Source organism: Melospiza melodia, chromosome Z (genome assembly GCF_035770615.1).
Source record: "Melospiza melodia melodia isolate bMelMel2 chromosome Z, bMelMel2.pri, whole genome shotgun sequence".
In the NCBI taxonomy this organism is placed as follows: Eukaryota; Metazoa; Chordata; class Aves; order Passeriformes; family Passerellidae; genus Melospiza; species Melospiza melodia.
This window is the reverse complement of record NC_086226.1, coordinates 7,321,050-7,344,327: the sequence shown is the minus strand read 5'-3', so window position 1 is coordinate 7,344,327 and position 23,278 is coordinate 7,321,050. Positions and strand designations below refer to the sequence as shown.

Genomic DNA, 23,278 nt, shown 5'->3' with positions numbered 1-23,278 from the left:
AAATGAGAATGTATGTATCTGCCAGATTTGAGCATAATTTGATGAATTTCGTGTCTCAGTTGCATGTTACATGGAAAAGCTGCAAGGGCAGACATGCCATTGGCATCAGACAGGCTGGGCAAACATATGAAAAAAAAGCCTAAAACCCCAAATACTAATACTTTCCCAGTGCAGCAGTATACAGATTCACCAGTGTCAATGAATATTGTTCTGCTAGTATATTTCTTATTTCATGCTTCATTTTCTCTTCTCCCAGAGCTAGAAGTGTCATAAAGTGTTTTGCATTCTAAGTACTAGGGATATAGTGTAGAGACAGTATTTGCCATGTTCTAAGAGACAGAAGGCACACAGTGAAATTTAAAAAATTGAATAGACAGTTACACCTCTCCCATTTTACAAAAGAAATTGGCAAGAAGTAAACATGGGGGCATGGGGGAGAAGCTTTGTCTGTATGGGGATGACTTCTTTTTTTCTTTTTCCCCCATGCATCAGAATTGAGAGAGGCACTCACCATAGTCAGGTCTGTGCTTAGGCTTTGCATATTAGCCTTCGCAGCAGTTAATGATATTTAGGTTCAGCCTAGCTATCAAGAGGCAGGGAGAAGGAAAAATGCAATAAAGAAGTGGCTCAGCTTCTCTCAAATGGGCTTTAATTGAGCTTTTTGTGATGAAAAGCTAATGCTATCTGTTTCCTAGAGATGACTAATTCTGTGTTCCAGTTGTTAACTGAAGAGATAGGACTGTAGTTAGAGACAGCTTGTGCCAAAATATGGTAGCAGGCGTTTGGTTGTTGACTAAAGGTTTTAAATATATTAAGTTATGCTGGAGGGGGAGAAAGAAAAAACTATCTATTTTTGTTACAGGTTGTACACTTAGCTGTAACAAATAGGAACACTATGGCTGGTGCTGTGCAAATATTTTTAACATGGCTGTTTCCTGCCCTAGTTCTTAGAACAGGAAGTAAACATCTGTATCAGAGAGGATTTGCTATTACCACTGATAATTGCAATGATTCTCTTCTATGAAAGCTACTTAACTCCAACAGCATATTTAACTACGTATTTTAACATATTTGTATGGTGTGCATACAAATAAGGTCTATTTTCAGTAGTATTCTATACCTCATTTCTGCATTTATCAGCTGTAATACATTCCAAGTACTTCTGTATATCATTGAAATGAAAGATTTTACTGCAACTTAAGAATGAACATTTATGCTTCCAGCTTCCTCTGTTTTTTTGCCAAGGTTTCTTCTATTTAAATACAGTGAGGTGCAGAAAAAGGATAGTCCCAGAGATCAGTGGTGTTCAAAATACCAGTGTCTGAAAGTGTTGTCTCAGATTGGTGAGCTTATTCAGGCAGAGCACATGAGAACCAGAGAACCAAAAATGCAGATTCTGTCAAGAAGTCTGTGCTTCATCTCTTGCTGAAGCAGGGAGCATTACTACATCTCATGTTGCTGTGTCTGATTAGTTTTTCTGGAAAAAGTGAGCCTTTTCTGCTGTTGAGTTAGAGGTATCTGCTTTCACAGTCACAAAGGGAATGTGAAGAAGTCGGACATTTAAAATGGGTCATAATGTTTATTTGTGAATACCTTGTGCTTAGACTGGGGAATTCCTTTTCTTGTGAGAGTTTCAGTACAGGAGGTGGCATATTGGCAGTAGTGTTCATTTATTTCTTATACTACAAGTTGGCAGATATTTAGCTTCCAGAGCACTACTTAAACTTAAGCATGAGGTTTTTTTTACCCCTCTGTTTAACGGCCTTGAAAACTGTGGCATGTTGTAGGCTCAAAAAGTCACACAAGAGTGGATCTCTCTCAGTGTAATGTAAATGGAAGGGGCTCTGTTAGTGAAAACGGAAAACACTGGGAAATCTTTGTATCAGTTCCTGCATGGCTGAGTCTGCAGTGAGCTTCAAAGGTCTTGCATCTGAGGAAAGTGATGACTTGAAGAAAGTGTTCTATGTGGAAGATCACGTAGAGATCAAGAGAATTGGAAACGAAGTCAGCAAAGCGATATTTCTAAAGAAAGCCTTGTGTAAGAGAGAAAATAGAAGATAAGTTGGAAACTATGTCTAATATGAAAGGTTTTAGGAACAGAAGGCATGAAGGTGCGAGCTGAAGGAGGAACCAAAAGGAACAGTTACGGCCATAAATATGTCATGATGACTGCAGCAGGACACGAAGTGAGAGAGGAGCTGGGTTTTGTAGGACTGAGTGAGAAGTGGATCAGGAATTCCTGTGTGAGATATTGGGCACAGAGGTGTTCCCTCACTGTCAGGGTGAGACTGCATCTGTCAGTTGTGAGATTGGAGGCACGTGCTTGTACTGGGGGCAGTTCTGCTGTTCCATTTAACACTTCCCTCAGCAGGGGCATGCACAGCCCTTCTGATTTGGCCCTGGTTCCAGCAGGGGCTGCGTGTCTGAGTGCAACTCTGCACCCACAGGCCTGCTGCAAGCACCAAGCCTCCCTGACAGAGCCATTTCTAGCTCTTCTAGTTGCGAAGAAGGTGGCCCTTCCTCTCCCAATCAGTATGCTGCTGAGTTGCATGGCCTATGGCTATGTGGACTGAAAAAATACTGAAGAAGTCTGAACTTCAGCATTTGTCTTTTAAAGGTGACTAAAACTCCTTGGCCCTGTCCATCCATTACAACACCAGAACTTTCACTGAAAATAAAAATTTGTGCTAAACATAATTCAGAGCCTTATAATAAAACATGTCACGTGGTTAACCTTTAATACAATGTAGCATTTAAAGAATAGTTTGCATCTTTTGCTGGTAAATTACTACATAAATATTTAGATTAGGTGTGAATAGGAATGTGGCATTATTTATGGATCCATATTTCTCTGGCATTTCAGATGCATGGTTGTTTTGCTCCTTAATAAATGCAGACATTAAAAGAACAAGCATAGACAAAGTGCTAATTTTAAAGCTTTGCAGCTCAGGGGAGAAAAATCTCCCCATGTTCTGTTAGAACTGCTTGTTGTCTCCCTCCGCACAATAGAGAGAAATCTTAGACAATACTAGAAGTTGCATTAAGCTCCTTTATTTCTGATACTTGTCATGGAGTGACATGTCTCACCTGCTCGTGCAGATTGGTAGCAGAGCGACCTGTCAGATCTGAAGATGTTTTGGTGCTGTCTGTTCCTTCTTGCTTCAGAGGCAGATGTGTTGTGGTTACTGCTTTAATTTTTGTCTGTATTTTGCTTCAGTTCTTTCCCACCTTAATCCTTGGAAGGGGAAGGCAAGAATATATGAAATGTCTTACTCATGAAACTTGAAAAAGAGTGCAGATCCCTTTTTTTCCTGGTTTAACTGGGGATTGGACCGTTAGTGTGGCTGCCCAGAATGCCACATCAATAGCATGGAGTGCAACAGCTCCAAGCATGGTGCTGGCAGAATGGCACTGCAGCCTGCTGTGGAGGCACTCTCAGGTCTGATGCACGTGGGTTTTCTTGCTTCTGTGAAGTCCTGTAAATCACATACCTTGTCTGTATCTCTGCTTCCCCCATATCAAATGTGACCTTCCCTGCAGAGTGAACATACAGGGATGATGACAATGAGTCTGTTGATACCCATGAACTGTTGAGATACTGCAGTGATGAAGGTTTCTGGCTGTTAGTACAGGAATAATTTTCCATTTGAGATGGAAAAGGTATGGATGTTTCCTTGACCTGTTGAAATTAAGGAGAGGTACCGAGCAGCTTTGCTGCAGTTTTGGCTTCTAAATTGATCCTGCAGTAAAGAAGTCAAGTCTTAAATCTTTGGGGGCTCCATAGTCTCTATGATGTTTATCAATGAGAAAATCTTACTAAATGTTCAGTGCTTTTGTGCCCTTTATATGTCTTCTGTTTTGAACTTCTCAGAGGAGGGTAGCTGTCTATATTTATTTCTCTGTTTCTTTAATTTTATTGTGGTGTTTTTCCTGAAAACCAGTCATTCTAGTCCAGGGTCCTTGCAAAGTATTTACATACAGTAATTTTCCTTTCCTTCTTGTTGGCAGGAAATAGGCATTCTCATATAGCGTGGTGTGCAGGTTACCTTGATCACTGGTTGTCTGGAAAATACCCCTAATTTCTCTGACTTTTCTAGGTCCCTGTTATATAAAACATTTTAGTGTTTGATTTTTTTTCCCCCATTTCCTTATGTTGTATTTGATTTGGCTCAAAATTTTTTTTCTAACCATGGGAATGTATTTGACAAGAAGGCCTGTTCTATTCTTGAGTTGACTAAGCCCTTCTAAGCATCCGTGGTGATCCCTGCATTATCAGCAGTTGCTGTATGCATGGAGTCATCTCACTGTGATTCTGACTGCATTGCAATAAGTAAAGAATTTGCCAAAGAACTATTTGCTTACTCAAATATTAATCCTGTGAGAGGGACTATATCTGAAAGTATCATTTTCTTGCTGCCAGTAACTGTCTTTATGCAAACTCTTTTCAGCTATTTTTTCTTCTGATGAGCGCTTTTGAGTTTAGATTCAGGAATTCCTGTCTTCAGGAGTAACAGCCCTCTGGCACTGATACCCTCAAGGCTAACACATAGCAATGTTTTTCTAAGATGAGTGGAGAACTATAGTGGGAGGGAAAAGGAGTCATAGCTATGGGGAAAAGGTTTCCTCTCTTCCCCACCAATACCTTGGACTTCTGTGGTCCATGCACATCAGCTGTGTACCTTGGTATGCTCTTTGTAAGAAGCCCTCCATAATGTCAGCTATTCTTTAGTGGTAATAGATGTGAGGATTTAGAGATGAGTGTTTTTTCTTGCAGGAGGTAGCAACTTCCAATTCCTCATGACTGTTTTTACCTGAAATAGTGGACAGTTCCAAAAAGCCTGAAGTTCAGTGTAAATGGCTCACTCTGTCCCAGCAAATTACCTTTTCTGATATGAAATTAATTAGCCAGAGTAAGCATCTTTACCTCCAAGAACAGTAGAAAAAATCCTAGGAGCTATACATTTGGCTCATGGAAGTTAAGTCTTTGCTATCAGTACTTCTCAGGAGAATCATTCCAGGTCATTCATTACCTTTCTCCTCAATATGTAATATCCGTTTGATTTGAAAACCTTCTTGTTACCACAGGGTGGCTTCAGAAATTAAGGTTTTTTTTTTTTCCTATAAACATTTGCAGCCTCCTGTGGAGAGCAGTTCCATAGCTTAGGGGAACACAGGAGGGCTTGTAGGCACCTGGACCTGCTCAGTTGCTGGACAAGTGCATTTTCTTTGTCCTGAGATGCTTGCAAACTCATAACAGTTCCTGCAGGAATAGGGGCCAACCTGCAGCCTTTGGTCTCCTGAGAACAGTGGATATGTTTTCCTCCCCTTCATGTAATTTTAAGGTACATTGTTCTGGCTTGCCCTGCTGTGTCTGTGGACACAAAGGAGTGTGATCTGGGGAACTATTGTGGTGTTCTTACCTTACAGCTTCCTTTTCTTCTCTCATTGTCCAGATCTGAAGACTTTTAAAATGCCTCTTAATTTGAGGAGCTGTGGGTCACTTTACTACTTCTACATCTCAAATTGCCAGGAGGAAAGGATACCATTACTCATTAGGTTGGGAAAGCAGAAGTTTCCTGTCATATAATATTTGGATGGTCTGGTTGTTGATTTTGAACCAAAATCAAGAAATGAAATCCGGAGTGTTGGCAGAACAAATTATTTTTATTTTATGTTTCTCCCAGTTTTAGACAGCCCTGTTTACCTACCCATGTCTCTAATTTTGTGAGGCTTATTTTTGAGTACTGTTATTGCAAAAAATGCCTATTACCAGGAAGAGCAGCAGAACACACCCTGTTTCAGACAGTAATATTTGATTCCTGAGTGCTGTAAATGATGTAGAAATGTGCATGTATTAATGAGGGGTATAATAGGTTTGAGTGAAAGTGGGAGATAAGATGTGTTAATCTTGTATATTAAATAGTCCTACAACAATGAACCTTATAATGAGGCTGTTATTAAATCTTTCCTTCCCTGGCCTCAGTTCAGTGAAACCAGTGCTTCTGAGTTTGGCATGTTTAAAGCCAGATTTCGCAAGGAAGGACCAAGCCTCTGGGTTCTGTCATTTTGAAGTCCTTACCACATTAGAGATGGGTACAGCACATGGTGGAAAAGATCTTTCCAGCACTCCATCATGTAATATTTTCGCCTTTTTAGGTTTGAGGACACCTTCCTTAATATTAGTGTGCTGGTATGGAGTCTGTTTTGACCTCAGCTGTATCTTAGGAAAAGAAGCAATGCGTTTCTCTCTACATCGTGCAAACAGATTGTGTTCTAACAAGGTTAGAAAGACTGTCAAAATAGCAATAGTTTTAAAGGAAAAAAAATTATCTAGAATGATCTGTGATTTTTACATTTGGTGCACTTCTAGCTATAGTGCTGAGGACAGTTCCATAAGAAGGGCAAGATTCCTTGGTTCACTGCTATTTATTTTTTTTTTCTATTTTTGTCCAGCAACATTTACAGATTTTCATCTTGCCTCTTGCACCATTTGCCAATAGTCAGATTAAAATCTGCATGGTGCTGTCTGATTATGTTCTGGTTTAAAAAGAGAAGATAAGAAAGTTTAAATACCCAAGCCTGATGCCTGCTGTGGAAGATACAGAGTGGCAACCATGCTAGGAAGCAGCAAATAAAAACTTTCCCTAGCATCCAGATTTCCTTTCCAGTAAGGACCCAAATGAGGACTTTCCCTTTCTGAAGGTGGTGGGAGCTGGGCTGAAGGAGACTGCCTTCCTCCATCAACATTATTCCTGTTTAAGGGTAAGGAAAAGGTTCAGTGAGAGACATCAAATATATAAAATTAAAAGCGATGATTGATTGTTTCCTGCAAGGAAGCAACAAGACAGACACCGTTGTGTATTCTCAGGTGATCGCCATTCTGATAGTAACCAAGACCAAACCTGATTGGCTTAGTTATAAAACAAGTTGATGTTTTGTGATCTTACATTCTCATTCCCTGCAAAGCAGACACCTTTTTGATTTACTATGCATGTTCTTTAATTGAGATGGAGGTGCTGTAGCTCTGCTCTCAGTAAGTTCAGCTTTTACATTCCATTTCTCTTTTGCCTCTTCATCCCCTTTTCTCCACGTTTCTGACTCTGAGCTCACATTTATCCTGTTAAATAACTCCTCCTACTGTGTCTAAACATAAGAGGCTGAGCATCCTTTCTCAGATACCTCAATTCCCACCTTATCTCTCCTCAGGCTTCTGCCAGGAGCTCCATTGTCACATTAGAGTAAGGAACATGTCTGTTTTAATATCGAGTAGTACTAAGATGACAAATGGCTTTGTGTAAACGGTAACAGTGGCTACTGCAAAAATTTTTTTAATTATTACAAAGGCCTGCAACTAAAACAGCAAACATTCCCAGCGATGGGTGTTTCACACAAAGCCGTGACTCCCTCTGCGGGTGGGGCAGAGTGCGGTTTGAGGATTGCACGCCGCATTTTCAGCTCGCCCGGCGATGCTTTCGGTGAGATTATGAACCCCGAGCGGCGGCAATACCCGGCGCGGGCACACGGTGGCGCCACAGCCCCACGTTTGGCGCGGCCGGGGCCGGTCAGCGCCGCTGCCGGCTCTGCAGATGCACATATGGCACAATATTATCATTTTATGGTTACAATTATGAGCAATTTGATACAAAATGAAAGCTAAATTATGCAGTGTTCCTTTTATTTGTTTAATTTTGCGCTCTAAATATGTAGAAGGAAAAATAGCGCCGGTTTTGTGTGGATGGTGATAGGTACAATGCCTCCTTTTGGCTTTGTGTTCTCACACAGTGCAGGTTGTGATTATTTTCTGTCGTACATGATGAAATGTGTGGAGTTGTTCTCAGGTGCTGGGACTGTTTCGCACAGAAAGTGTGTATGTCTGAATCTCCAGGCTCCTTTCTTCCATAAAAAATGCATGGTACATTTATTGGCTGGTAGACAAATACATAAGTAACAAGTTCCTTCACAGTTTCTAGTGGAAGAGGCTGGGTAGCTGTGGCGTTTAAGCAAATGCCAAAGGAAGTCTTTAAATTCTGAAAGTCACTATAGTCATTGGCAGAGCTCTCTTGAAAGGAGCAAGTATGCTCTGAACAAATGCCTTCTTGCCAGTGAGGAAAATCTCCTGCCACTGCAGTTCTTATGCTAAAAGCAGAAATTTTCATGGCCCATGCCAGGATCAGTATCTTGTTACAACGATCTGTGGGGTCTGTATTTTGTGTATTTAGGTTCTTAGTTTATTCTCTCATTAGGTCTCCTATGTTCATTATTATGAAAATACATGTTTTTGTCAGTATATGTAGCAGCATTTGTTTTTTGTGTGTTATGTTTTTCCTTCCTTTTCAGTAAAAGAAAGTTGTTAGCAGAGCCAGCCTGTAAAATATATCTTCGATTATTTTTTTCTTTGCTTGTAAGTATTCTTTTGTTTGTATTAATGAAGATAAGGCTGGAGATGTGCTTTCCACTTGGAATAGAAAATGCATGCTCTGAGGTGGTATTTGCATTTATCGATCCAGGCACATCTGCTGGCATACAATGGTGTCTGATATTTTTGTCCTTACCCACCTTTGAACCAGAGAACATGGCAGATAAGCTGTCCAGTTTGATTGGCATATCCTGTGGAAAGGATTTTCAATACATAGGATCAAATCCTGTACCCTAAACTGCTTTTGCATTTTGAAAGTATGTTAGAGACTTCTCTGAGTTCATCTGCTATATCGGGAATTAGTTTTAGGTTTAAATACTTTCCTTGCTCTCATCAAATCATATGGGCTATCTTCTTCTTTGGCCAATTTTAGATGCACTATATTTGCATTGTGCATCTCAATATTTTCCAGAGTGTTAAAGCGAACTTGGGAGTTTCATCATCTGTGTGGAACAGAGTATCTTGGTAGATAATATAAAACTTAGACTGTCTATATAAAAGACATTTCAAAATTACAAGTATTAGGATAAATTATAGTGGTGAATTAAACCAGGGTAGGAAATCTTGTATCTTTTATTGCTTTTTCTTTGGGATCAATTTTAACAGTGGCTCTACAGGTGCTCTAGGTGGAAATGGAAAGCTTATTTTTTGAAAACAACTCTTCAGCTGTTTAGGAAACTTGTTTTTTATTTCTGTTCACACCTGGCATCTGGGAGTCCAGAGACTAGATTGGAATTGGATGGTTTTTGTGTGCTTCTTGAAAGCTCCAAAGGACTGCCCTGGCTTTGTCACTAACTTTTTTAACTCGGTAGCTTTTCTGTAGGTAGGTAACCATAACTTAACTAATTTGTATGCACCATATGCAGTCTCAGCTCACTTCAAAGTGTAATCAAGTCATGAACTAATTACAATACCATATTCCCAAAGAATGTAAATTTAATTTCCCTTCAAACAGAATGGGAATGTATTAAGCAATTCCTTTATATGAGAACTGTGGCATTCAACAACATAATGCTGATGCTTCAAACAGAAGTGAATTTCTTAACTTTTGTAGACCTTGTGACCTTTTTCCCTATGCATCTTCCCTTTTTTTATTCTTGCATCTTGAGTTAATTTACTGACTGAATAACAACATTAAAATATTCAAGTGTAAATTAAAATGTAACTGTTGGGCTTCAGATAGGAGATCACTCTGTCTTATTGTATGTGACTTGCTTCTTTATAGTGTTTTCAGAATTGTGCTTCCTAAGGCATTTGGATCAGAAGGAAATTGTGTTTTGAATTGAAGGCTCATAAGGTTCAAATTCTCACCAGATGATTTCTTTAATACATCGAAAAGTGGATATGCAGAAAGTTCCCTACAGGTTCTTAGCATCGCTGTGCCAGGGAGTCCACATAAACTCAGTTATATAAGAACGAGCAAAGGGAAGTTGTTCATGAAATATTTTATTACCTTCAGTCTTTGCAGCAACTTCAGAGTTTAGATAATAAACCTTCATAGAAGTTACTAGTTTCTACCCTTTCTCAGAACAATGATTCACATAGAGTCAAACCACTTATTTTATTTCTCTTAATTTCAAGGCAGAAGAAACATGTTAGGGTTGGCTTTGATCTGTGCCTGGATAGTCTGATTTCTAAAATGCGTCCTGTTGCTTTTCTGAGATGAAATTGTCAAAGCACAGGACTGTATGTGTTAAACCCAAGTAGTATTTTAAAATTAAATGTGGGTCAGCTTCCAAAGAAATATGTAATTGTTAAATGCTAAAGGAAAGAGCTTAGAATATCTTAGTTTATATTTTAAAGTGTTCCTTTTAGATGTTAATTCATTAATACAGCAGTTTATTTTTATTCATATGACTTTTCATATGTAAGTAGTTGAAGCTGCATTATTTTAATCCTTTCTTTGGTTAGAGAGAAAAAAGCCTGCAGGTAGAAATCAGAATGACATACATATTGCTTCTTTCCCAAAAGGCACCGTATCTCTCTCCTATTGATATGCAAAATATTAAGGCAGAAAATAAACCCCATTGCTTTATGTGTCAAAATACTGTAAAAATATATGCTTGGGTGATGCATGAAAAAAAGTGGGGGTCCACTTCAAGCTGAACACACTTATAGTGGAATTTGCCATTAGTCTGGTGTGGGTCTTTGGGGCTCTGCAGACTCTATAAGTTTGGTTCCCTTAGGAAGCATCAAGCTTAGATGTAGCTGGATCCTTAGTTGTAGTTACAGGGATTGCCCTGTTTGGAGACCCAGCTCCAAACACGGGTCTTAGCCTTTGCCTGAGTTTGGTGAAATGCTTTCTTACTCCTGCAGCATTTTTTAGAGTGATTTTTGGGCTATGAGCTGTACAGTGAAATGTTGTAGCAGTACGTGGCGCCGCAGTTATGGATGCAGTGGTGTGTCTGTTAAACAGCTGTGAGCTTGCTGTGACATTCTTCACGTGCCAGCCGCAGGCCAGAGGCATTTTGGAAGTGGTGTACTGTTGCTGTTGCTGCCAGAAAATAACCAACCCCCAGACAAACCCCACAAAAACTTCAAAGCAAGGCAAGTTGGATCAGGCTTGTGGTGCTCGATGCTGTGCTGCTGGGACTATGCATGGCTCCTTGAAATGGTCTGGCACACACACCTGCTTAGAGAGCATGCAGGCAAGCTCAGGTCTGCCTGCAATTCATCTGAGGAGATTTTTCTTGGGAGACCAAAGACCTCTCAGAGCTTAGTGTAGCTTCATCCACCCACTGTCAGTGGCATTCTCTCAGCATCTCCTTCCTTGTCTAGTTTTTCTCACAGCATTTGTTTTCAAGGGCCTACCTGAGGCAGTGAAAAGAGTTGAGTCTGCTGAAACTGGCAACATGGTGATAACTAGTCAGGTTTCTAGCTACATGTCCTTAAGCAGGAATTTAAAAAGACCAGTGCTTTGTGGCTACTGGGTTGTGAGTGCACATGTCAAAAAACTTTCTTCATCACATCACAGAAAGTTTCTTGTGTCTCTATCACAGAGTTCAAGTTAATGCTGTCTGATTTAAATTCCAATCCAATTTGTGTGTGTTTGACTTTTTCTTTCCTTTGATTGCTTTATTCATCTTTGCATATCTCTGTAATAGCTCTGAGTCTCTAGAGAGTCTTCCATTGGATATGGGGGCTGATGGGGCTGCAGCATCTGGTGACTGAAGATGGAGATTCAGCTCCTGTGTTCTGTTCTGGCCATGGATCAGAGAATGCGGCCCTGAGTGAAAGGACAGTCCAAGCTGAAGCTACAGTCAGGGACTACAGGAATGAATCATTACTGGGCATCTTATTTGATGCTTGGGAGGTCTATTAGGGCTTTTCTGCATGGGTGAATGCAGTGAAACTCAGACTCTGAGCTAATCAGGTGCAAGATGAATCTGGTCTGTTAGTGCTGTGCCTGAGCTGTGCTAGTTTACCTGCAGCTGCAAGACACATGTCCTGGAGCTTTGAGGAGTGTGGGGCTGCTGGGCTGCACCCGTGTGCTCAGACACACCCAAAGACTCCCCGTGACACAGTTTTCCCATGTGTAAACAGGGAACAATAGAGCTCCTGCCTGTCCCAGAAATGCTCTTGGCAAACCCGTGAGGAAAATGTCACTAGGTGATGAGTTCTCACAAATATTCTGAAAAAACAGGAAGGCCTTTGTTATTATATTGATTGTGAAGAATCTCATTAGCTGTGTTCTCTGCTCTTGCTAGTAGCTTCTTGGAAAGTTTTTTCCAGACTCGCTTTGCTGTGATTGGAAGCTGCTTTAATTTTCTTTTTCTATTAATAAAGTGAGATAAAAATGAAAAATTTCTTCTTAAATCATAAAGGCCCCCCCCCCCCCCCAAAGAGGGGGGGGGAGATTCTCTGTCTTCTAGTTTAGTTGCCTTTTTCCCTCTTGCAAAAAGTAATATAAGAAAGGCATTTTTTGATAAATAGTCCTCGTGGAGCAACCTGATGTTGGCTTCACTTGGAAACCTGGACCTGAAGAGACCAGTTTGAATTGCTGTAGCATGAACATAGCTTGTACAAGCATGTGGAGGCTGATGTGTTGAATTCAAGAGCTTCTTAGGTAGATGCTGGATGCTCTGAACTAAACCATTTCAGATTTTAAGCTGGGCTTCACTTCTGCTCAAAGTGCCAGTGGAAAGAGTGGACTGGGAACAGTGAAGGGAATCAGTGGGTGTGCTAGAGTCTGGCCCTTCTCTTCCCAGTTTCTGGGGAAGCAGGAGCTGTAGTTTTCGGATTTTTTTTTTTTTCTACTTCAGCCTGTGGGAGGCAGACAGTATTTCAGCAAGGAGTAAGCTGTGAGTAGTTGAGGTAGCCATGGAGCAGACTTCACAGCCTGAGGATTTAAGAGTGGAACTGAAGGAAGGGGTTGGGACTTTGCAAGGTGGATAAACACACCCAGACAGGTACCATTGCTGGAAGAGGTGTCCTCTGCTCCCAGCTCCGCTCCCCCTGATTGCCTCATGCCTGATCTTGTGCCTGGTTGTCTTTTTGCCTTGCTGGGACAGTTTGCTCAGGCCTGGAGTGAGGGATCTATGGGGCAGCAGAGCTGGTGTGGATGGAAGGAGTGAGTGGGAGAGTATCTTTGGAAGCAGTTGAACATTAGGTTGGCTGTGCCTTCTTGTGGAGCATCACCCCAAGGAAAAGCTCTTTGTTCCCTGCCTGGCTCCCTGGACATCCATTCCTGGCTTCTGTAAGCTGTCACCACTGTGTGCTGGCAGCCCCTCCCCTCAAAGCCAGCTATCTCCACTGAGGTTATTATCTCATAAGAGCCATAAATGAGCTCTTAATTCTTTGACTTACATTTAGTGAAAAAATTAACTAATATATTCTATAAAATATGTAGTACTTGCAGTATTACATGTAAATGTGGCTATTGAAATTCTAACCTTTGCATTTCTAATTTTTTTTGTTTCCCCCTCCTCCTCATACAACCTCAATACTTTACTAATAAACTGCATAAAAAGTATTACTCTAATACATTCAAATGCATATTTCTTGGACATAAAATTACCTTTCAGTGAAATGCCAAGTACCACTTCTCCCAGGTAACTAACATCTTGCAAATTCAATATTTGTGCTCCTGAACACATGAAGAATTATCAAATGTATCCATTTAGGTATATTACCTTTTTTGGAATGAAAATCTGTAGGATTTCTCCTATACTGTTTTTTCAATCTTCCTTTTTTTTTTTTTTTAAAGCAGATTATGAAAATATTTATGACATGCATGTCTGTCCAAAGACTGTATTGCCTTAGTAGATGCATGATCTTGTTATATCTGAATGACTTAAATATTTTTGTGGCAGTGTTGTGTATTGTCTGGCTAATTTGCAGGAGAAAAAAGGAGATAATCTTGCTGCTTTTAGCAAAAAATTCAATTGAGTGAGAGAGTAAGATCTAATATTAAGGCTTTTTTTAAAAAGAAGATATTCTGCAGTAAATGTACCAGCACATCTTTGAGAATTGCCATACTTTCAGCTATTCTGCATGTGTCTCAAACAAATGAACTCTTTTTTCATATTAGAAGCTTCATGTTTACTTAAGTAAGCAAAGTAGGGCTTTAAACTCACACTGTGGTGGCTGTAACAATACTTTGCTTATTGTGTGAATGAACAAGGTTTTGATCTTCTAATACAGTGACTTTTACAGTGGCTGACCAAATCTCACAAGAATTTCAGGGACATCTTGGCCACCATTCAAGCTCATGTGAGCCATTGCCCTTCCCACTCATGATCACGTAACTGGCCTTTGGACAACCAGGATTTGCTTGCATACTTTGCCGATGTTAATTTTCCTTGTCCTGTTTGAAACCGTATTTTAAATGAATTTGGCAGCCACGTGCAGGAGGTGGTGGCATCATGTGTACCGTGAGGGCTCTGTAGTCTGTAAAACACAAATGGGGCCTGGGAGTGCAGGCAGTCGTGCCTGGCTTTCCCGTGGACAGCACTGTGGCAAGAGTGAGGATGGCTGCCAGTGAATCTGGTGCTAGCACTGTGGCAAGAGTGAGGATGGCTGGCTTTCCAGTGAATCGGGTGCTAGCACTGTGGCAAGAGTGAGGATGGCTGGCTCTCCAGTGGATCTGGTGCTAACACTGTGGCACGAGTGGGGATGGCTGCCTGGCCGTCCCTCAGGGCCCCAGGGCTGTTTAGGGTGCTCGTTTCTGGTGCCAGCAGTGTGCTCACTGGAGGGAGGAGGGGGCAAAATCTGTTTTGTGGGGAAGGGGTTGCTGGAAGCAAAGTGAATTAAGAGGGCTGTAAAAAATTGATAAAGATAGATAGGACTGTCTGTTTTTATATTCTGCCACATAACATGGGTTTAAATGAATTTCCCTATAATTTGTCTTCAAATACCGACATTTAACTCTTAGGCTGTATAAATGAACTGGCTTTTGCTAGAGTAAAATTCATGCCCTGCGTCCAGGCTAATATGTTCACCTACTATAAACATTACTGCCTATGGTTACAACTGGAATAAAAAATTCCTTTTATATACATCATAGCTGGCAGAGACTCCTGAGACCACCACAAATCACTTCAGCCTTTTGGTGCTCTCTGACGAAATGAACTGAAATGTAAAACAGCTCCGGCTTCAGGCAGGCTGGCTCTGGAAAGCAATTAGCTTGTTAAGACCATTGTTTGTACCCTCCCATATTTCCAGGTGCTGAGCAAAGGTGTTATGAGAGCTCTCCTGATTGATTTCAGCATTGGGGTTTATTAACCTTCCATTCCTTCCTAAAATGTTTTGCTTATTCTCTCGGTAGCCTTTTATTTAAAGGGAAGAAAACCAACCAAACAACAACAAAAACGAAGCAAGGCCACCCCTCCTGCGAAAGAATAAGAAGAGAGGAGGAGGGGAGAGAGGGAAGGCAACAAAACCTAACCAAAAAAAAAACCCCTTAGGGTCATAACAGGGAATAACAAAGCAGTGAGTTATTTATGCAGCCATGATTGGCAAAAGTGATTGCAACATGAATTTGCCCAGAAGCAATGATTAGATCATAAAAATGTTAAGGAAATCTGTAACTCAACACCGTTTTAAAGATTGAAGAAGTTTTTGTTCCCTACCTTAATTGCAGTGACTTGTTATTAAAGTATTTATTCAGAGTAATCTCTTTGGACAGCGAGCCCTTATCCCATCTGCATGCATAATTAAAAGTGAGGGGGGAGAGAGGGGAGCATAAATGGTTTACCATGCTACATGAGCAAGGGAGGGAATTACACAATGACAGGTGAAGAGCAGATTTATCTCCTGTTGGAATTTCAATGCTGCAAGCAAGGCAGGACGCTGTTGCTAATATCCTTGCAAACACCACAGTTGCTGCTTCTCCACATTACTGTCCAAAAATTATTGTTGGTCTGTAAAAGGCCTGTAGCACTGCATCTGTGGCTGTGGGGTTTTGAGCCATTGGCGCTCAAGCAAAGAGATTGGATTTGGGTATGTGGGCTTGTGAATCGATGTCTGTGCTTAAAAATGGACTATTTACTTACTTGGCTGGCTATTTATTTATTTATAAATAAACATTGGTAATGGCTGGCTTTGCTGAATACGAATAAGAGGGTTGTAGTTGTTCCAGCTGAAACAATGTCATCACCTGCCTCCTGCTGCTGTCCCTTTTCCAATGGTAAAAGAATTTAGTGCAATTCTTCTTTTTCCACTCTGAGTAAGGAAGAAGGTTGTACTTGAACATTCATCTCTAGGCAGATTTATCATCATTAGGCGCTACTCAAACACATGGTATCTGTTTTTAAATTGAACTGTTATAGATCTAAATCAGATTTACACAGAGTAAGTTGGTATATATTTGGCTATAACTGTTCGCTAAAGTGTGTTTTTCCCTTAACTTCTGATGTCTCACCTCTTCAGCAGCAGTACAGAGAATGCCAAGAACTTTTGAGCCTTTATCAGAAGTACCTAGCTGAGCAGCAAGAAAAACTATCACACTCCCTTTCTGAACTCAGTGCTGCCAAGGAAAAGGAGCAGAAGGTAAGCTCTTTTTTTTACCATCTCTTTTTTATTTAAATTACCAAGTCAAAAAGTCTTTTTGAGACTGTGAATGTATTATCTTACATCTTATGGTGTTGAATACTATTTTGTGATTGGTTTCCCATGAGTCCTTGCCTTAATACATGGATTGCAGGAAAACAAAGAGAAAAATCTTGACAAGTTTTGGGTCAGCAGAAGGGGTGAAGTTAATTGACCATGCTGTAATGGAGTAAGAATCATGGTAACCCACACCTTTTCCAAGGAAAAAGTTAAGATGCTGTTATGTTTGCTATTCTGTTACTTAAACAGGAAAATAATTGCAGTCACTGTAGATATAGCCTTTCACATTTTCACTGTGGCTTTTGATGATTGAAAAGGGCATTACAGATGATGTATTTGGTCAATAAGAGCTTTCTCAAGTCTGTAAAGCAGCTCATCTGATTTGAGCTATTTATAGAAGACCTGTAGTTCTATATGCTGTTAAAACCAGAAAATGTTGACTAGAGATATGTGTTGAATTAAGTTCTAAAATGTTTCTTGTAGGTAGGCACCCAAAGCCCTGAGAACATGGTTGCTTGAGATATCCCCTGGTAGCCAGGTGCTTTGTTTGTCCTGTCTGATGACAGATTATACCCTGGAAGAGAAGACTGCCCATGCAAGTGCTCTACCCCGGGTTCTTGCTTGCTGTTCTCTGGTAGCAGCTTCCATCTGCTGGAGGTCTGATAGACCTCCAGAATGCATCCTTCCTAAGACCATGCCTTTTTCTAGAGGTTCTGCCCTCAATCCCCTCTTCTTCTGGAACAGTCTTAAAGGCTTATTTATAACAGGGCTAGAAATAAAGTCATCAGCACAGAGGAGGTCTCAGTGGTTACCTGCTGTGAGAATTATACAGGCAGATCCTGCTTCTCAGGAGACTGGAGGCTGTGCATGAAAGAGTCTTTTAATTCTCTCAGGAAGCATGTAGCAATACTCTTTGACTTAGTTGACATCAGGAATGGATTTTTTTTTTTTGTCCTAATTATGTATTTTTCAGCTTTTTTTTTTTGGTCCAGCATTGTTGGACATTGAGCTGTTTGTCAGGCTTTTAACCTTTTATAAACATTTCATTTGCATTCTTTTGTGTTTATATCTGCCCTCCATTTTTGTGATGGCATTGAATTCAAAGCAAGAATATTCTCCCAGAAAGGATGATGTCTGTGCTGCTGCTTGTATGGCAGGCAGCTTGCTGGGGATCTCCATGGAAAATAGTCCAGAGGAGTCCATGTAGTCCAAAAGCATTGTGGTAGTTGTGTTTTGGGTGATGCCAATCCTTCTTTCAGGTTATGCCTTGAATGTTTCATTTCTAGCCTTTCAACTTCAAATACACTTATCCTATACTAGGTTAGCCCTCAGTATGGAGGGATCCAGTGTCATCACATCTACAGGGCAAAGGCATGGAAGCAGATAATAGAAAACCTTCAGCCCACTGACTATCAAATCATTTCAACAGTCCGTTCATCTCCTCTTGTTCTTCTGTCTTTCTAATCACTCTGTCAGTGTATACACAGAGACTTCTTTAAAATTGTTTTCTGATTTCATGTGCAAAGTTCTATCAAGCTCATCTTTGATTCCATTATTTCTTTTCTCTATGCTTACAGGTACTTTTGTCCACAAATGCAAATTCAGATATTATATCGAGGTTTGCCTTGACATTTCATTTATGGTTACATACTCTACAGCTCCAGCCTAGCAGGTCTGAAATTACCCTAGTCCTCTTGTTGTGTGCAAAGCAACGTAGGCATAGATAAAAACCTGTCAAAACATGCTTCAACTGTTTTTTCTTACAGCGTGCAAAGTGTTTCTGATGTTTCTAGCCTTCCTCTTCAATTTTCTCGTTCTTTGCATTTGGCTTTATAAATTGTTACCATTTTTCACCCAAACAAGCACTTTGTGCTGTGTTTCTCCTCACAGTTTAGAAACTGTGAGGACTCGAGCAGGACTGCTGCACTCTGTCTGTCCTTTCCCTTGTGCACTCTTTCACGGGATGGCTTTCCAAACCCAAGAAGGGTCACTGGGCTGCTCTTGATGGGACTCGGTGTTATTTTTGCACATCTTTTAATACCTGAACTGTGAACTCTTAGTGTCCTGATGGGTCTCTCTTTGAGTGTTTTTTGTTCTCTTTGAGTGTTGTCTTAACACAGTAGTTCAGGCCAGCATTGTTCTGTCTGCCTGATGGGGTCTGCTGAAGGGGAGCACAGCAGGGAGGGATTTTTGAGAGGAAAGAATTGGAAGAGGACAGACCCAGAACACTCTCCTCCTGCTCCAGGTACTGCCCATGCCAGTTTCTTCTGCCCCACTGAAGCTTTTGTGCTCTTCCTTTCTGTTTTAAGGTGGGCTTTGACAAGAGCAATTTTGTTGAAATGTTAGGATACTGGAAGGCTTTGTGATTTTTCTTTGAATCCAAATCCTTTTGAAATATTTTCCTTTTCACTTGATTTTCTCCAGGTTAAGGAAATCTTGGATATGTCTGGATTTAAAGCGAGATAGCTAGTTTGTCGCACAGTTTTCTCTTTGTAGAACTGTGTAGGAGACATAATTAGCATTTCCTATTACAGGACACTGCTGATCTTTCTGGGGTGTCTGTGTTTCGATGTACAATGTTCCAATTTTCCCATCTCGTGCAGAAACATTGGACTGTGCAGCTGTACTCCATAATGAAGCACTTCTTTGTTCTGCCTGTTTTGAGCTGGTCTTTCTTGTTTCTGTTCATTTCCCTTTCTTTTTCTTGTTAGTTCGGAGTAATTTCTAGTGCTACACCTGTATCTTAACGCCTCCTGCTTCTGCTTTTCACCTGCCTGTCTCCCTCGTTCTTACCCTATCGTAATTTGGATCACGAGCTGTCACTTTCCTCTGGGTTTAGATAGGTATTTGGAAACATCTCCTTTCAGAGTTTAAATGCTGGGTTTTCTGTCAGAGTAAGACAATTAACAGGTCAAGAGAAGAGCAGCTTACCAAACATCGATGGCATTGTTGTAAAAAGAGGTGGAGTTCTACAGGATGTAAATGACTGCAGCAGCCGTGTGCATGTGGCTGAAATGCAGCCCTGGTTTGTAGATGTACTGAACTAATGCAGATGCTCTGGTGTTAACTTTTATTTTTGTCCGTTTTACTATCACCAAATGATAGCAGTAACTCTGAAACCATGGTTTCCTCTTAGCTAATCTTGCCTCTTTATAATGAAAGTCAGCCCTCAAAATGTAAAGAAGCATCCTGGTAGTAGTGAAATAAAATTGCTGGGAAGATGGTGGTAAGATGTTTTAAGTCAGAACTCTTGTGGAGTCAATAATCAGTAACTGGAACATGGAACTTCCTTTTTTTTTTTGTGAGATAAAGTTAATTCCATTTGAAAAGATACTTAAGGTGACATGAATTGAATTATTCAAACTGGCCTTCTCAGCATTAACTCTAGGTTAATATCTCATGATGCCTCTGGTTTCATTATAGGAGTTTTAAGTACATAACTTTTTATAATAAATTCAATATCTAGAAGCCGAACTGAAATTGGTTTACCTTCTACCAACCCATAAAAAGAAGCATTAATTGTCAAGTGAATATTAAAGTGGTCACTAAAGTTGACTCAGATTCAGAGAGATAGTGCTTTGGTAAAGGGAGAGCTCTACTGAAAAATAGGCTTCTGCCTTGCTGTTAATAGAAAATATCATTCATAGTAAAATGTAGCTAAACTTCTCCATCAAAAATGATTTTTGGATATACTCTCTGCAGCACCCAAACATTCAGTCTTTGCCATTTTCATATGCTTTACACAAACATGTAAAGAAAATTGCCCTTATTCTAGGTAATCATGTCTGACCTAATTTATATACTCACTACTCCACTGCCATCTTAAACAGTGTCCAGAATCCAGTTTGATTTGGCACATTTTGGATGATGAATCCGTAGATGTTCTGCAGTGTAGGGTAGGACTTGAGGCACAAGAGTTGGACAGGCAGCTGAGTTTCTGCAGAACTGGGGTTCTTGAGCTCTGTCACCTTAAGGAAAGATAATACCTGTAGTCTTAGCACTCTTTATTAATGTTAATCTTCGAATTTACAAGTACAGCTGGCAGCGTTTGTTTCTTATTTGTGGAAGATTACCAACACATCTGCTAATTCCCTTGGTTCACAAAGATTCTTGTGTGTGTGAGGCTTCAGTTCTTTCTTGTGTAGAAGAAGCCTGGGAATGGAGTGGGATTACGTACTGAAAGGAATATCAAGAATTTATTTTCAATGGTGTATCATCTCCCCTCTCCCTCAGTGTTCTGATGTCTGCCCCCTCTTTGAGGTTTGCCAGTGGCCCTCATCAGGAATGAGGTGTTTGTTCAATGCTAAGCACCAAGCAAGCATCCTGAAAGACATGGTCTGCTTTGGGCCTATGGTGAAATCCTAACAAAGTTGACTTTCAGGAAGGCTTTTTTTAAAAAAAAATTTTTTTATTATGTTGCTATTTCTCTTTAATCACTTCTTAAAAATTGTTGAATGTAGTTGTATCACTTCACAGTAAAATCCAAAAAATGCGTTTATCTGCAAAAATGAATAAGCCTTGCTTTCTTTTGATATTGGCAACTAATATTCTTGTCCTTTTTTTTTTTTTCCCTTAATAAGGATGATTACATACTAAAGCTTCAAACATTACTTATTTGTTTTATTAATTTTTTCCTTTGAAAAAGATATTGAAACACACCAATTTTCAGAAGCCTTTCCTTTGTGATTGTCCCCAAACTTCCCCAGTTCCATTTTTTTCAGCATAGGTCACCTTTAAACACATTCTTAGCCTGCTTAAGGAAAAAAAAAAATCCCACATATGCGAAGGGTTTTGAATGCTATAAGGTAAACCTTCATCATGGAATTGACTTTGTCTGTTTACCCAGCTGTATGGGAACAATGAATGAGCCCATCTGAAAGATACTTGAAAACTGGGATAATAAATAAAGAACTAATTTGACTGGGGACTCAAGGGTATTGGAACAATTTTGCAAGGCCAGACAGAGACAGTTTTTGCATGAGTAACTGTCAGGAATAGCCTTGCCTTACCTGTGTTACTTTCTGCAAATCCTCTGATCTTTCTCTGTGCCTCTCTTATCTGTAAAAATGAGATAATGTTTTTATCCTCATTCTTTTTGGTTTTTTTTACTGAGAAAGTCAAGTTTCAGGTGCTTTTTCATGGGTGTTCAAAGTGATTAGCAGTGATATTTGAAGCATAGGGTGGTCTGGAATAGACTACCCTGTAATAGCATGAAGAAAAATAATGTTTTTTTCCTTTTACCTCTAAGATACTAGGTCATAGTTAATTTACCTGTCTTTTCTAAAAAATGTTAACACTGAACAGGAATGCAGATGGATATAAATATTTAAGCAAAAAGGAAATATCAGTATTTCAATACCTGTGCTAGCATTCACAACAGAATTCCACTCACTCTTAATCTCCTGGAATGTGTGCCACAGTAGAACTGTTTGGTTTGCCCCGTCTGTTTTCTTGGTGTGAATGACACTGTGTTCCTGGTGATAAGCACTTCACTCTCAGCTCACCCAGTTCACTGCTTAACTGAGATCTGTGCCAGTTCACCATCTCTTTGTTCTACAGTCTTTAATCAGGCTTGTCTCTAGTCTCTTCTAAAATATTTTCGTTTTCCTTTTGTTTTCTTTCTATATGCCTCTTTCAGTTTTATCCATTTAGCTTTAAAAACTGTCCCTCCTATGGAAATCTTTTCCTTGGGTGAACAGTCATGTCTGGTGTATATTTTTCTGTTGTTGGAGAATAAATCTGGAAAGAAGACAGTGCCTTCATTTCCATTCTCTGAGATCAAAACATCCTCTTGGTTTTGTAAGCTTCTGATGATACTGTTACACTTGTGAAACATCATCTCTGGATTTACACCAGATTTCAAATTTGCAGCAGAACTGCCTGTCCTTGAGAAGCACTTTGCAAACTCCTAGATTTGATATTGCAATTTCTCCAGTCTGACATTGTAGTGGCTCTCAGGAGAGTGAATTGTGGCCATACTCACCAGCATCCTCTCACTCTGAACTGGGAGTAAGGCTTTCTTCAGTGGATGCTAGGCTGCATATGAAGGCACTTGCTGTCAAAGATTTTGTGTTACTCTACAGGCCTTGAGGAAGGAAACTTCGGTTCTATCCATACTTTGTGGAGTTACCTGTTTACCTGGCAGTCTTTAGTAGTTTAAGCATACCAGCTACCTAGACATATACAGTCACTGCTGTCGTACAGTCCATTTGACCTATGCACGTGCCCTTTGATTCAGCGATATTTAGCCTTTTTCAAAACTTGAGACTCTTGAAAATCAGTTTCTCATGTACTTACATCCTTGATTCACCAGTTCCCAGTTCCTAGACTTATCTGATTCCTCCAAGTGTGGCATGTCCTTCATGTTGTGATTAGCATTACATTCCTGAACCTGAGGAAAATCAACCCTGGAAGCTTTCAAAGCCCAACTGAACCAAGGACCACTTTGAAGCTTGCCTTGTTTTGGTGTGGTGTAGACCAGATAATAGCACAGTTCCCATCCAACTTGAATTTTTCTTTGACTGTTGTGTATTCTCTCTTCACCAGCCTTTGAAGAGGGAGATCATCCTTGTGAGAACATATTTTGGTAAAAAGTGAAAGTGTTTCTGGGCCAATCCAATTTGTATTGGATTGGAATTTGCATCCTGTTTCTCAAAATGCAAACACTTTGAGTTGCTGTTTCTTGCTGTTGAAATGAATACAGTCAGTAACTCATCTAGGATTTCCTAACCTAAATACCTTTATTCATCACTGTAGATTACAGATAGTGTGATATAAGTGATTACTATATTGAAAGATAAATTGCTTGCCATT

General features: G+C 40.1%; 1 protein-coding gene across 4 annotated transcripts in view; it reads left to right on the top strand.

The window, feature by feature from the left end:
• KIAA1328 (KIAA1328 ortholog) overlaps positions 1-23,278 on the top strand; it is a 176,037-nt gene that overhangs the window by 52,623 nt on the left and 100,136 nt on the right. For all 4 annotated transcript variants that reach the window (XM_063181472.1, XM_063181474.1, XM_063181471.1 and 1 more), the window contains one exon: positions 16,278-16,405. In XM_063181472.1, the coding sequence (XP_063037542.1) occupies positions 16,278-16,405 (128 nt within the window). The remainder of the gene's footprint in view (positions 1-16,277; positions 16,406-23,278) is intronic.